At 35.5% G+C, this 16,866-nt stretch overlaps 1 protein-coding gene across 1 annotated transcript in view; it reads right to left on the reverse strand.

Moving 5' to 3' along the window:
* TENM2 (teneurin transmembrane protein 2) overlaps positions 1 to 16,866 on the reverse strand; it is a 1,565,317-nt gene that overhangs the window by 108,572 nt on the left and 1,439,879 nt on the right. The window contains exon 16 of the mRNA XM_072398985.1: positions 803 to 949. Coding sequence (XP_072255086.1) covers positions 803 to 949 — 147 coding nt within the window. The remainder of the gene's footprint in view (positions 1 to 802; positions 950 to 16,866) is intronic.

Consider the following 16,866-nt stretch of genomic DNA (forward strand, 5'->3'; position numbering starts at 1 on the left):
AAAAACAAAACTTCCATTTTGCAGCAGCCAGATGTTAAGGAAAATATGCCATACAGCTAATATAATGATTGGGTTACCATATGCACTTGCAACTGTTTATGTTAACTGCCATGTGTACCAATTGCAAATGACAATCTACCAATGTACTGGGGACATGCTGGTGACTGGAACTAGACTAAAACTAGAAAAATGGATGAATCATATAAATTGATTAACACAGGTTCTAATTCAATCCAGTATAATGGATATTCAATAAATAAGTTCTGTTGGTTTACTTTGATAATATATGACAGTCCTGGACCTAAATGTTTCTTTTTGGAAATGTGAGATCCACTTTTTTTATAAAACACATCTATAGTCTGTAAAGAATTTTTTTTTTTTGTAGCACATTATGAAGATTTTTCTTCACTTTTTGTGGTGAAGACCAGAAATAAAAGAGATTCTACAAAGAGATTTTAAGAGATACAAGAGATTACTACAAAATGATATAAAATAATTCCCCTTTTAGACAGCTGTCCCTAGAACAGTTTTTGTAATCTTTACAATGTGTGTATTTCATAACTGCACTGCACAAACTGGTCTGCTTCACTGTATGGCCCATGTCTTTGGAAATAACCACTCTAGCCGGAAAAGCACCGTAAAAAATTATAAATTATCGTGTCCACAATATATTCATCAGACTACTTTATAAGGCAGTGTTTATGTACAGCATAACACATTTTTTGTCAGTAAATCACTGTGATATAAAGTGAACATGTAACCTTCTGTTCTTTAGGGATTTTAATGGAAGACTTTTGCTCACCTCCCTCATTATCCTTGTTATCAGCACATGAAGTTTCCATGGCAACATTGCATCCAGACCCTCTCCAGCCGGTCTGGCATATACACTGCCAGCTGTTCTGACCGAGTGTGCATCTCCCATTGCCATTGCACAGATCAGGGCAGCCATCTGGTTGAAGAAAAGGAAGAAGATAAGTATAAAAGATAGCAATCTGGACTAGATGACTGTGGTCTGCATAGATGAAAAAATGAATCCATGCCTGAAAATTGATCTTCCAACAGTCAGCTCTATGCTTCATTCAGTGCATCTTAAATCAACATTAGGCAGCCATAACATCTATAGTACTCACTATACACCTTGGTTAATGGATATAATTCACTCAAGCTTATAAAAAGTAATAAATGTCTATATATGTATGTGTCTGTGTATCACTATTATATATATATAAAGCATTATCACAAATGCTCTTAAAGGAAATAGGCTAGGTAGCGCTATAATCTTTTTACACACTTTTTTTCCTGTTGCATTTGTTGAAGGAAATGATAACCCTCTTATATCACAAAATATCTAATATCACTAAATTCAAAAGTAAAGTTTTTAAAAGCAAAACTAGCAGTTTCAATGGACCATAGAAACTTACTGATCTTTTGAAGCCATAAATAAAAAGCTTGTATAGGATACAATGAGTCATTTACATGTGGCACACCTTCTAACCCCAGCAATAATAATACCTGACTGTGTAGGCAATTTCACCGCTTTAACACCTGGGAAAATATTACTTACAGAATTCACTTGCGGCTAGGCTTTTTATGTGCAATGTCACATTTATCTGTAGCACTATGGTAACCAGGCTTGATAATTATAAATAATTATAACGATGGTGTGCTGGTGCCTGCAGTTTGCTGATAGAGACAAATGAGTTTATGGTGTGGTGCAGTAAAAATGTGAATATTGCATAAAATTATGTGTTTGCTGCATACCAATAAAATCCTCTACTAAACGTAAAAAATTACAAGGACAAGATAGGAAAAAAATCAAATCATCAATGAAATCATATTGGTGTAGAAGTCAAGACGTAAGTGCAATCATAGACACCATGCTTATTCCTATATACTTTTGGTCTAAATATTTTTTTACTCACTTCATTAAACAAACCCCTTTTACCACCCCAGTATTCTACACAATTGTTGTAAAAAAGACTTTTTAAAACGCTTATTATTGTATGATATTTGTTTATTGTTTTCTGTTAAAATTGAATTTAAAATCTCATACTTGCTGATAAAAGTATTGTTGTAAAGTATTGTAAGAGCAGCTACATTGTACAGGTACTATATTTGTCAACCTGTCTGTTGATATTTGTCCTACATACTGACTATGTTCATATTTTTTTGTCTGGCTTTTAATTTAGTTGGATGGCTGCTGGCTTGATTGTCACTATCTCAAACCAAGCATCCCTCCCACCCTATCCAGCTAACTAACATCCATCAGGTAGTTTGATTGTTGTTTTATTTATTGAAGATAAGCATTGCACACATCTTCATTATCATGTGTGTTTAGGTTAGTATAAATATTTATTATGCATTTTGCAGTGCTCTGCAGAAACAAAACCGTTTTGGAATGTGGCAGCACCTCTGATCACATTCTAAAGTCTTGGTCAACCCTCTAGGTTTTTCCATAAACATATACTAACAAAAAGCAGCCAGGAATTGCATATTATTAATAATATGCAATATGCTTCAGAACCTGCTTCTGAAGAATTGTAATTGTTTTATGGGATGTTTTTTCAAACTATTTTGACTGCTCTGACTCCTGTCAACATACATTGCTTCTTTTGCAGATGTTATCCATAAGTGTCCAGAGGTGGTTATAGGAAAGAAACAAAATCAGACAAAATTATGACTGTTGGTAAATCTTGATGTTGATCCTGCCTCTTCTAACCCTTTTGTTTTCCACCCCCTTTTGTCAACTTTGTGCAGATCGCTATTTTGCAATAGTTTAATAATCTGTGACTAGTGTACATTTACCTTATATACAGTTGTTTTATATATGTCTTGTGTGCATTACATGTATTTATTTTTATTTTAAGATGAAGATTATGATTACAAAATCTCTTCATGCCCAGATATCCTGGAAATATTCAAACAGCCTAATGCAAAAGTGATGTTAACTTGTACAATTGTGTCTATGAGCTTTCTGGTTTCTGTATTTTTTCAACTGTTGCCTACTGGTGAAATATATAAATACTAGAACTGAAATTTATTTTGAATAGATGGCTAAATGTGAGAATCCATTACATTCTTGGATTCTTCTCATATAACATCAAATCCAAGTTTTAAAAAGTGTAATAAGGAGTTTTAAAGTGCTTGATGCCAACAATCATACAAGTATAAAAAAAATTTTTACACCTTATTGTGTAGTACTTTAAAAACATATCACAAAAGTTACTTGCACATACATAAACGACAAATAGATGATTTAAATGAATCAGTTTGCTTTTTACAGTCCTAGTTGTTGATGCGTTTTACCCGTAGGCATCATCAGAAGGACATAGCATTTTTAATACTCCATATGTATATTTGTTCGAATGTTGCAATTTGCCAATCAAGTTTGTTCCATATCCGATATATACTAATATTAAAATTATATTAAAAAGATTGCATATAGCATGTATCATAAATAATGACTTATTAATGTGGTTATGAGTTTTGTTACCCCTTTCTATTGTGTATCAACCCCTTTAATTTGCACCACGGTGTACATAATAGCAAGATAGGATATCACCTTTAACTATTTATCTTCTGGACTGGACACAATGAGTCACCTTTATGGTTTATGATGTTCTGACAGGGTCACGAACTTATCGCAATTTGTCTGACAATCTTGCTATTATGTACACTGTGGTGCAAATAAAAGGGGTTGATACACAATAGAAAGGGGTCACAATACTCATACCCGCATTAATAAGTCATTTTGTAAGCTACTTGCTATATGCAATCTTTTTAATATAGGGAAATATAGGACTAATCCCTGGTGAGCTTTCCAACTTAAACATTTCCTATAGTTATAACCTCCTGTGCAATTTTTTATTGACCAGTCTGGCATAATACATGCTTGCGATGTTCATTTATTACCTCCCCAAGGGGCACTTCTTTTTAAGAATTTGATGATGTGGGGAAGCCCAGGGTTCATTGTTAGGCATTTTTTAGGAGTGGTTTTCTTGACTGACGTATGCTAGAACCTTTTCCCACTTACCTGTACCACTTTTCCCCTCCCTTTTTCTTCCCATCATTCTTTTTCTTATAATAACACACAGACACCTGTGTGTATAGTAATTTGGTCCTAAGGCAGTTTATTAACATATTACTTTAAATATCTCAACACATTACAACTATAATATATTTAACCCTTTAAGCTGTTTCCACTAACATTAACCTTCTCAGGTGGCAGGTCCTTGAAAGGTATTGACTCTATTTTAACCACATTAACACTGGCTCTGCATTTACCATTGATATATTTTTCATGCTCCCAGGCACCACTCTACAGCCTCGGTAACAATATCAATCTAAAAACCCAAGTTTTTGGAGACCCTATATCAAAGATGGCTCTCCACACTTCATATATTTTTACCCATGTACACAAACCCCCTGTCCTTGAGGACCTCACACCACCTTACCCGAACCTTGCAAACCGTTAACACAGGGCGGGGATCTCTTCACCTTTAAAATTGGCAAATTTATGATCTCCACCCTTACCTTCTCTATTTTATAAACTCAATTTTTCCCTCTCTTTGTTTTTCATTGATAACCTATTCTGACCTCTTTGTCCGATCAGACCACTCACACCCCCTTTATTACAAAAACTATTGGCCTATCCCCCTCAGTCATGCTGGCCCCCCACCTATCTCCCTTGTCGCAGGCTTTTTGGGCCTTACTTTCTCTTGCACAACCTTACCACAAAATATATACAGGGAATCTGCACTGACTTGATTAATGGTGTATGGACATTCATCTCTTTGTACTGGAAAAAAACAAAACAACCTCTGATCTGCCTGTGGCTGGGAATGGTCAACAAAATTATGTTGGTGGAAGACCTCAGGTTGGGCTTGCATCACAGGTCAGAGGCTTTCTATTAAATGTGTTTTTATTAGATATAACAGATGAAAGGAAACCTCAATTATTTTTCTTTCTCCCTCTCACTGCCCTGTCATGCTTCTTTCCAGTTGTTTATCTTTCCCTATCACTCCTTTCTACACACACTTAAAAATGCGCAGGGACTGTATTTGTATTTAATGCTACTTAGGCCCCTAAAAGTGGCAAAGAAGTGATGGCATTCATTGTTCGTTGTAAACCAAGTTGTTTAATGTGTATAAGATTTGCAATCTACTCCTGTAATGTTTTGTTCAATTTTACAATTATTGTTACTTCCATGTTGTTTATACCATTTATAAGTAAGGAATTTATAAAAATAAATCTTTTTGCTTAGTGGTTTATTGGAAGACAGAGGTCTGGCACTATATTTTTTATAGTTGTCAGCCCTTTTTGCCTGTGTTATGTTTTTTTTTCCTATTATTACAGCTTACAGCTAGCTAGCTACTGTTGATTTGTCTGCCTGTGAAAGCAGCTAAAGTATAAAAGGAGTATATATGACTTATGTTTCCAACTTCCCAATGGCGGGATATATACCCAGGAACTGACTATATTTTACAGTGAGTAGCAAGTAAATGTTTTTGTACAATCAATTGCACAATTAGGGAATATGGAGACAAAATAAAAAGACCATGCGGTATAGAAACAAATAAAATTTAGTGTTATAGAAGTAAATGACTATTGCACACTATTATGGCAAAAAGTATCCAGTGCAGTTTAAATATAGCAATGATTTCTGAGAATAGGTCAGAGAACAAAGCACTGCAATCTTAGTGTAGTATACCTATATTCTGCCATTCCAGCTTAACTGCTAGTGTATGATTAATGTTTTGAGCACGGATGTAATGCACACTGAGATCCAAAGAGCTATAAAAAGTAAAGGAATGATGCATCCTTGTTTGGAAATAGCTGACACTTATCGATAGCTTGGCATGTTAATAATTCATAGAAAACCATTTGACTGTACAGAGGGGGCTAGGCAGAATTCATGGCTTTTTTCAAATCTTGCGGGATTCTTAATTACAGGAAACACAGCACTCTTCTGAGAATTCATTATTTGAAGCACTGGGGTAGAATTTAAAATCCTGTAGGATCTAAAGAAATGACAAGCTTCAATTTTAACAGGCAGACTAACAAGAATGTTACTTGTTAGCTAATAAAAATATGACAAAATACAATAGTGACCTATTAGTCACGCATTTCACAGCTAAAACACCTACATAAATAGTCACGTTAGGCTACTGCAAATTTCCCTACATTTAAAGGTATCTAAGACTATGAATGCATGCTTGAATATTATGTTTGGGAACGATTTTTCCTGAATGTTTACTGTGTACGTAACCTTAGTCAACTGTGGTAAAAATATTTGTATTTTTCATAAATATTAAGACTGTATTTGTCAACATTAGTTAAAGGCCGAGGAACATTGTACATGTTTAACTAAATATTATTTATGTGATGTCACTACCTAACATCTTGTTTTGGAAAATGTATTACCTGCAATTCGGTGCATTTATTTCAAACCTATTATGACACACATCAGTACTTGAATTATATTAGAACACTTGCAAACACAACAACATAGACCACCTCAAGTGGCAGATAAATTAGGAAAGCAGCTCATTGTAGACTATTACTTTTTGGCTAAAAAGGCGTACAGTTTTACCACATCAATGCATACCTTGGAAAATCAGTAAAGCTGACACAAGGAGGAGGGGTACTGGCTAACAGATGAGTAGTTTAATTTTATGTATTTAAAAAATGGAAATTTTAACAGGTCAAATGCAATTTTTACAATACAAATGGGCAAGTGTTGAAATGTGTTGGAAACAAAAAGGCAATTGTCATAATTTGTGTGAATAAACAATCAATTTTTGCAATACTCAGACAACAAATAGGTAATCCTGACAATAGGTGGGCAACTAAGTAGTAATATTTATAACATATCAGCAAAAACATGAAAGTTAAAAATTTACAATAAACAGACAGTTGTTACGAAGAGCAGGCATCAAATGCAAAAATAATTACAATCACTCCTATATCCCAGTCTCATTCCAGTATCTGGATCCAAAAAAGATTGATAACTCAATACATGAATCCAAAATGTGAGAATATAAAGAAGTTCAAATAATATACACCTGTCTGGCACCATAGTGGATTTAATATATGTAGCTTATCATGCAGCAACCAACAGCCTCCCACATCCCAATGGAAATGCAGGAGACAGCCATTTTACTTTTAATCCAAAGAGTTTAATGTCTGATATTTAGGTTTTGACCATATTCTTAGGGTCCAGTTGCCTATTGAAAAAATGTTCTTTCCTAGTGCCTAGTTCCTAGTGGGACAGAGGACAACTTTGTTCATCTTAATGTATTTACAATACATTTAACCAGAAACAACTGCACTGTTTGTTTGTGTGTGTGTGTGTGTAAATAATGTATAAAATGAATATGCTCATTTTGTGGTGTATTATTCTGTAAATTACCCATACAGGATAAAATCAACTTTACTTTATTGTCAACTTCACTTTACTGTTCAACAACTGCAAGCAAAGTGACAAAGCCCTATGTAAATTGCACTTCATGGCTTAAAGTTACTCAATTGACAATCACCAGTCAGAAATGGGAGTAAGTTGTATTTATCTTGATAGGTACAGTTTGATTTTTGGCTTAAGTTTGAGATGCTGTTTAGGTTAGGGACAGAAGCAATTGTGAAATTAATTATTAGTTATTTTATTCTAATAATAATAATGTTCAGGGGAGGTAGAGTTCGGTGGAGAGATGGGTTCTTTGCCTTGTAAGGCTATGGTTTGCCAACACTTAATGGTAAATATAGAAAATAATCACAAAGAGAAAGAAGGGTTTTGAAGGCAAACAATGTGAATGTATTATTATAATCCTTCACAATACATAACAAATACAGTAAAGACTGGGTTTCAGTCATATAAAGGTAACAGTTTATCTAAGTATTGGGGTCCAAAAGGGGCACTAGACAATTGTCATCCAGTAGGCAAATTACTAAACGTTATATATGCTTGTCATATACGTATAAGCCATTAGCCCGATGCATTTTGCTTGTTTTTGGCTTCAGGAGTGGCTATACGTTTAGCTATTGATTGACAGTATCTAGGCTTATAGTAAATATATCACAATAGTTTGGGTATAATATTAAAAACTGAAACAGGAAAAATAACAACAACAATAGAACATTTTAATATGCATAGGGATGTTGTGTACAGATTATATATGTAATAACGAACATATGTGTTACCGTAAGTAGTCTATAATTTAAGGTAGGTGGTAAATAGAACATTATAACCAGCATATAGATAGTGACAGGTGGTTAGATAAAAATTAGATGAATATCAATATGTTAATATTATACAATTATGATACTAACACATTCTGGTATTTAACGATGGATATACCAATTCAATGTGGGTATGAATAGAAACGTATAGTAGGTTTTTATAAATAGTACGTATATAGAAGAAAGTATTAGATAGCAAAGTATTGTAATGTATCGTCACCCCTGAAGAAGCCAAAAACGGGCGAAACGCACCGGGTTTATGGCCTATACGTACGCGACAAGCATTTGTAACGATTAGTAATTTGCCTACTAGATGCCAAATGTCTAGTGTCTCTTTTGGGCCCCATTACCTTTATATGACTGAAACCCAGTCTTTACAGTATTTGTTATGTATTATGAAGGATTGTAATAATACATTCACACTGTTTGCCTTCAAAAACCCTTCTTTCTCTTCGTGATTATTTTCTATAGTTATATGACTCTTTTACTGGGTTTTTAAATTACACCAAGCTCCAAAAAGTGTCCCTCAAATCTTGCAGCTTTTAAACTAGTTATCCATGGTAGAAAAGCATGGGTTAAAAAATACAGATGTTGACATATTTGTGTAGCTCATTCTGTTATCAGTTCTGTCAGGACAAACACATTTTTTAGAGTATATATTCAGTGGGCAGAGGGCAATGTTATATAAATCTGTGGTGTGAAATAAAAAAAAGCATTTGTTTAGTCTTTTAGGTTGAACTGTATTGCAACTCCCCTCCTAAATTTAAACTCAATGCGATACCATGAAAAGAACAATCAGTCAATTTTACTATCATAGTAACTCCAGAAACATTGTTTACTGAAGACATGCTAGAACAGAAGTTAAAATCAGTAGAAGTAGTGGGGAGGAGAGGTTGCAGTTCATGTTGTACTATTCCACATCCAGGATTCAGAGGCCTGGGGTGGCAAAATTTATATATATATATATATATATATATTTTTTTTTTTTTAACTACTTTCCATTAATGTCACTTGCTTTTTTACAACCACTTCATGGCCTCTGCAATATGATGGTGTCATCATATGTCTACCTACAACCAGGAAATTTTAGCTTTCCCAAGAAAATAAAAGTGACAGATTTCCAAGCATTTGTCTGCCATCAGCTATGCCTCTAGTAGGCTGATATATATTTGTATACACTACAGCAAAGGTATTTTCTCATTTACTTGCATAAAGTCTGATCTGAAGGGGGCTGGCCTTATTCCCTGACTTTCTATACCTTGTTTATTCCTGTGTCATTTCATCTAGAAGGGAATAATATTCAAAACAAACCTACACTGAACACTTCACAGGTTCATTGATTATAACTATTTCATTTTTTTTTTTTTTTTTTTAACTACTTTCCATTAATGTCACTTGCTTTTTTACAACCACTTCATGGCCTCTGCAATATGATGGTGTCATCATATGTCTACCTACAACCAGGAAATTTTAGCTTTCCCAAGAAAATAAAAGTGACAGATTTCCAAGCATTTGTCTGCCATCAGCTATGCCTCTAGTAGGCTGATATATATTTGTATACACTACAGCAAAGGTATTTTCTCATTTACTTGCATAAAGTCTGATCTGAAGGGGGCTGGCCTTATTGCCTGACTTTCTATACCCTGTTTATTCCTGTGTCATTTCATCTAGAAGGGAATAATATTCAAAACAAACCTACACTGAACACTTCACAGGTTCATTGATTATAACTATTTCAAAGACAAATTGATCCAGCAACTCATTCCAGTAAGAGTTGCAGAAGTATAATTTATAAGGAATTGCAAAAAGGAGAGTGCATATAACTCTATAACACCAAACACACATCAGAAACTATATTAATCTATCTGCAATACTTTATGCTTGGCAGCTTAGCCATTTTTCATTTTAAAAATTAAAACGACTGGTTTGTGCAGTAAAGTAATCTCTTTCAATTAAGTTGTAAAATTCAAAATGCTTCCCTACATTTTAAAATAAAGATGTATGTGAAATAAAAGGGGAGTTAATTGATGATTGGAATTTAACTCAACATGCTTTCTATCCAGGAAGGATTAAGGGATGAAGAGAAATGAAGGAAGAAATCAAGCTTTTATGAGCATGCATCTTCATTTAATTGAACAAGGTTTCATATTCCAGAAAAAAAGGACACTAACATTTATGGGAAATTATATTTAGTTTATCTTTATATTTGGCATTTTTGAGAGGTTGAAAAAATAGCAGTGATGCATAATGAGATTTAAATTGCTCAGCAAAGGCATAACTTAAATGGAAGCCTGTGGCACACCTTTTAAAATAAAACAAGCAGCTGAAAAAAACTTGAAAAGAGTATGATCAAAGGCATTAAGTTATAATCCTTCTGGACATCTAAGGTTCTATATTAAATGAGTCTACTGCTGTAACTTAACATTTCAAAGACTTGCTAGTTTTCGTAGGTCAAACATCATTTTTTATACTTCCTACAATGTCACCATGCCCGTGGCTGGTAATTTAGGTTCAGGTGTGACTGTGGCAACTAGTTTATGATTTGGGAACTCTTTTTAACTAATAGTAAGTAATACTGTTTTTGATCATTGGGATTTAATATTTTTTGTAAACTTTCAAGGTATATTTATATTTTAAAACTATAAACACGTGATTTTTTTAAGCCATTTCAAACTCAGTTAATATACAAATAATTGACTTATACACAGCAGAGTTACCCGCAACAAGTCAGTTGTTTTCATGATTTTTTTTTATGATCAGGTGGTGGCACTGTATTGGTAGACAGGATTTCACCTCCAGTTATATTACATATAAATATATATATATATATCATATATGTATGTATGTATATGTATAGTGATAATTTTGATATACCCATGTAGTCTGTAACATCCTTCTCGCTGGTATTCCACTAACCCGACTCTCTCCTCTACAATCTATCATGAATGCTGCAGCCAGACTCATAAAGTGTGCTCAAAGGTTTGTTTTATTTGTTGTTTCGTGGAATAAGAATGGGTCTTTATAAATGATTCCCATATCTTAAAAAAAACAATGAATCCCTTATCCAAAGAGGCCTCAATCCATGCCATACAAAATACATAAACTAGCTTTTCCTTTAAAAAAGGTTGGTGGATTGGAATCTATCCATTTGGGCAAGATAGTTTCCTTAGTGATCAAAAACAACATGCAGCTTCCCTTGGTGATTTATACTCCTTGGATGTTAAATGTGCCTAATATTGCCCATTCAGGGGAAAGGGGCACATAGTTGACAAGGTGCAAGGTAACATAATTAGCTACTAATCGCCAGAAGGTTTTGTTGTTGGGAAATCCCAGAAAGCATGGTATGAGTCTTGTCATGTACATTTGGGACACTGAGATGAGGGACTAAGTCCCATAAATTAGGCTCGGTGGGGTGAGATATATGTCCCGTGAAAATTTTTTAGGGTAATTTCTCTATACAATGCTGTTGGAAAGATTGTCCATGGCTTTGAGAATGCATTCAAAATATCTGCTTCTGATTTGGTGGGGAAATGTTCAGACCATTTACTGAGTCCTACTATTCTAGTAGTGTAATCAAATATTATCCCAAGCCTTGGAGTATCCTCGTTTGCCCAGTGGGTTTGCAAGCAGGTTTTAAGTAGGAGGAGGATTTGCTTAAGAATGCAGGGAACCTCCACAAGAACGTTTGCTCCAATCGCAAAGATTTGAGCACACTTGAGGTATAACATTGCAGTTGCATATATATATATATATATATATATATATATATATATATATATATATATATATAGCCAAACTGAAAAAGGTACATTTGGCTTTCCCCTCTTCAAATTGAAGGGAGCATTTTGTATTTATATTTACTAGTGATTCGATGGTTGGAGTTTGGAATGCAGGAGCAGGACATTTTTGTAAGATTGAGGAGTATGTTAGGTGAGGGAGATTTTGGTTTCCCAAAAGGGTAGGAAAAGTGAGGAATGGGTATTTAAAAGGTGTCCACCCTAACTTTGTGTCAGATTTGCCAGCAGGAATACAGTATAGGATTAGAAGCAATTTCTGCAGGGATAAAATCTCTATGCATGTAAAGATTATATTTTAAATTTAACTTTGCGGTGGTTTGTTGATCCAGGTTTGGGTCAGTGTACAAACAGGTGTAATGAAACCAGTCTTTGATATAATGTAAAATAGTTGGTGCGTTATAAAGCTCAATATCCAAAAAATTTAGGCCCCCATTATACATTGGCTGCTGAAGGATAGGGAGGCTATGCCTGCCTGGCCCATTTACCACCCCATATAAATTCTCTGAAGATTTTTTATATTGTTTGAAGGTCTGCTTTTTTTTTACCACCAAAGGCAAAGTCTGGAGAAGGTATTAAAATTTTGGAGTGCAATCGTTTTAATTAAACTAATTCTCTCCAGATAGGAAACGGTTAAGTTGAACCAGTTTCGAATCAGCTTGCTTAAACCTATTATAATTGGCAACATATTTTGAGAATATAGTTTATTGGGTTTTTTTGTAATTTAAACTGCCAGATATTGAATTATTTCTTTGCTCCTATAAACAGGAATTCACTACTCGTCCCAGTCTTGTGTATTTAGTCAGTTATAGTGCCCTAGACTTATCTAGATTCATAGTGTAACCAGATATCATATCATATCCAGTATGGGTGTTATGCTGTTTTTGGGACTGGATATAAACAATGGAAGATCGTCAGCAAAAGCGGTTATTTAAGACAGGGTTGCCCCTTGTCTCTTATCCTATATAATTTGGCCATGGATCCTCTTCTCGGACTTATTGACAACTTACCGAATAATGAGGGCATTAAAGTGGGAAAAAAAGTAAAGTACTCCTAAAATAGTACATGTTCCCATTTTTTTTAGTAAGTTGCAACCCTGTCTGGTAGCCCTGGACATTATAATGAGGCCTGATAAGTCGCCGTTAATAGTTTAGTGGATGGGCAATTGTAAATGTATTGTATGTAGGAAGAAAATGTCTGTCCAAAGGCTCTAGAAGGCAATATAGCATTCAAAAGCAGCCATTCAATTTTATCAAAAGCCTTTTCTGCATCCGGGGTCAACAGTATAGATCTGGAGTCTGGATGTTGGACAGCTTGTACTTTTGCTACAATAGCGGCTCAAATGCCTATCGTAGAGTATTTGTTACAGTTAGTCTGGGTTCTTTACAGGCTTAGGGATGAGCATGGTATAAGCTTGGATGAAATCAGGATAAGGGGTATGATAAGACAGTATGTTGGTAAAGACTTCAGTAAGAAGAGGGGTTAGTTCTTAAGCTAAAAAGTTATAATAATATTATATATTATTATATAATATATAAAAAGCTAATAATATTCTGCCGAGAATCCATTTGCTCCTGGGATCTTATTAGTTGCCAAAGATTCTATAGTATGTAGGACTTCTGCTTCAGATACTGGGGCATTCAAAAATTTCCTACAGGCTGAGGTGAGTTTAGGTAGTTTAGCTTCATCTAATAATCATGAGAGTAATTCAGGTTAAGAATTGTAGGCTGGGTATAATTGTTGGTAGTAGTTTTCAAAGGCCGACAACATTTCTGAATGGGCTATAAAACTAGTGTCAGTGGAGGGATCTTTCACCCTATATATATGTCGCTTAGGGCCAGGTGGGTTGGCTAAGCGAGCAAGTAGAGAGCCTATCTTGTTCCACCACCTATCACCTATAGCATTAGTGTAAAGGATAGTAAGTAGTAAGTAGTGCTTAGTGTAAAGGATAGATTTATCAACCCAGGAAGCCACATGTGCGTTTTATTGCATTACCGCCTCCGGCCACAGTTTTTTTGTTACCCCATCATTATGGGAGAGATATCTTTTGTATATTGAGTGTCCTATAATATTCCATATTCTGCTGTGAGGTATATAACATGATATGACCCCACATTACAGTCTTTGTGGTTCACCACAACAGAATTGGAGTATCCCCGTTTGCCCCGTGGGTTTGCATGTAGGTCTTAAAGGAGGAGGATTTGCTCAAGAATGCAGGGGACCTCCATAAGAACATTTCTTTAATTGGATTCTAGAATTTTAACTGAAGATATGCAGAATCAGTACTTTATACAGAAGCAGCACTGTAATTTATATATGTCTAATGCAGGAGTCAATAACTGCATTGAGATCTTCTGCCATTCTCAGATTAGAAAAATAATTCTCTAATAGTTTCTTTTCATGCAGGTTGGCAAAGAAAGAGGCAGAGTTAACATTGAGGTAAATTTCCAGTTGTATAAAGAGGTCTATCTGCTCTCTGCATCTAACTCCTTGGATATGACTTTGATTTTTGTGACATCCACTATGATTTTTGTGGAGGATGAGAGTCACCCCTCTTGCTTTAGTTTTGTTGTGTAAATCACATCCCCAATCCAGGGGGCTCCTAAAAGCAAAGTGTTCCTTTTTCCAATGTGCCTCCTATAAAAACACAATGTCTGGGGTTTGTTTTCTGAGATTCCTAAGTACCTTTTTGCATTTCTGGGAACTGTTTAGACCCGCTACATTCTACGAGATTAGGTTTTGATGGGACTAGTCTCTTTCATCCATTGGTAAGGAGGGTAATAGTCATGGGGGTTCAAAGTAAAATTGATATATTCTGTTAGAGAACCACCTAGATAGCTGTGGCTGTCCCAGCGAGCAGCCAGCTACCTCCAAGAGCGGGGAGGATGGTCCCGGGGTGTCCAAAAGGCACCCCTTGACCATAGCAACCCTCGTGAAAACCAAGGATTTAAACACCATTACACATAACAGTAATTTCACCGACTCCAATTCTTAAAAACATCCCTATTTTGCAATTACATGCCTGCTGTTGGAAATTGCCAACAGAGCGGCACCAGACTTCCACAAATTGTGAAGGGATCAACCTTAACTGAGTAATAACCAATATAAGAAAAAACATATCAAAACAATCAATCATAAGGGGTTGTAAACAAAAGAAAATATTCACAGTACTTCATTGTCCCGTAGGAGGTGTCTCTGTTAGTTGAAGAGTATTGAGAGCTTTTTTCGGATCATCAAACATTTTGGATTCTCCCTGCCTTGGGTTTAGCCAGATATATTAAAGTCTACCAGGCACTTTTTCTACCGCTGCTGAGTAATCCTGAAACAAAAGGATGTTAAAGCCTTATACGTGAAGATCCAGAGTTTTTTGTAGGCTGCAAAAATAGATTATTTGTCGACATAATTGGAATATTGAACAAATAATTACTGGGCAAGGACGTTGATTGATGCTGGAGCAATCTAGACCTTTAAGATGAACTCTTTCAATGCTGTGTGCAGGCTTGGCCGGGAGATTCAAAGCTGTCACCAAATTGGTGGTTAGGATAAGAAAAAGATCTTGGCCTTTGTAGGTTTCTGGTATGTCGATGAGATGCTGATTAGATATTCTGCTTCTATTTTCTAGATCTTCTAGCTTATTTTCCATGGTGGTAATTGGTGCAGTCTGGGCAGTAATTTTATTATGTGAGTCCATCATCTGATCCTCCTCCTTTGAACCTTTGTTCCAGCTCGGTTATGCATTGAGTGTTGGAGGTAATTGTTGCCAGGGTAGTTTCAATAGTTTTTTGGAGACTCCTCGCCCTCGTGAGGATCAGAAGACAATGACATTTGCTGAAACGGGTGAAGAAGAGGGAGGAGAGTCCGGTTTTTGAGAACCCCAGAGTCTTTGTTTCGTGTCATATTTTGGCTTGATGAAGGTATGTTTTTCCCAACAAAGTTATCCTTGGTGAGTAATAACCAAGAAGAAGCAGCCTTGATCCACTACTTAGATGCACAGGTATTTTTAAGGTAGTTTGCATTTCCGATACTATACTGAAGGTAGCTTGTAACGTATTGTAGATACTTTTTGGTACAGAGATCATGCAGCTGTGACAAGATTAAAAAATATATGCTTGGACTCACGTGCCAGTAGAATCAGCTATGCAGCGTGCTGTAGAAGAAATGAAGATCCCTAAGGTTTCAATAAAGCTGGTCTGTGCTTTTAAGGATGCCTGCAGGCTGGATCAGATGGTCTGACCCCACAGCCAATATAGCTGCTAGCAGCACTGACTCCAGGCTATTTGAAGGGAGAGCTGTTCATTTCTGTCTCTCTCTCTGCTCTTTAGCTTCCTGCTGCCTGTCCCCACCAGTAGCCGTGCAGGGAACCCCAAAGTTTGAGCTTCTCCATCGGGCGTAGCAGGGGCAGCGGGGAGGCTCTGCCCCTGGAAGTCAAATGTACTTTATCAAAATGTATCTACAGGCAAAATTTGTGGTGATAGGATAAAACTCCTGGAAGGTTTTATTGATGTCTGAATCACTCTTTGTTCTTTACAGTTGTTGATGAAACGCGAATAAAGGATAAATTCCCTTCACTATGTGAAGATGTACGGGCAGGAGGTGAAGGAAATCTCTAATTGGGACATATATATGAAAAATAAACTAAATGGTATTTTAGTCTTTCCTTTCTGTATCTGAAACATACAGTTAGGTCCATACATTTTTGGACAGAGACAACTTTTTTATAATTCTGTACATTACCACAAATAATTTTAAATGAAACAACTCAGATGCAATTGAACTGCAGACTTTCAGCTTTAATTCAGTGGGTTGAACAAAAAGATTGCATATAAATGTAAGAACT

Source organism: Pyxicephalus adspersus, chromosome 2 (genome assembly GCF_032062135.1).
Source record: "Pyxicephalus adspersus chromosome 2, UCB_Pads_2.0, whole genome shotgun sequence".
Taxonomy (NCBI): Eukaryota; Metazoa; Chordata; class Amphibia; order Anura; family Pyxicephalidae; genus Pyxicephalus; species Pyxicephalus adspersus.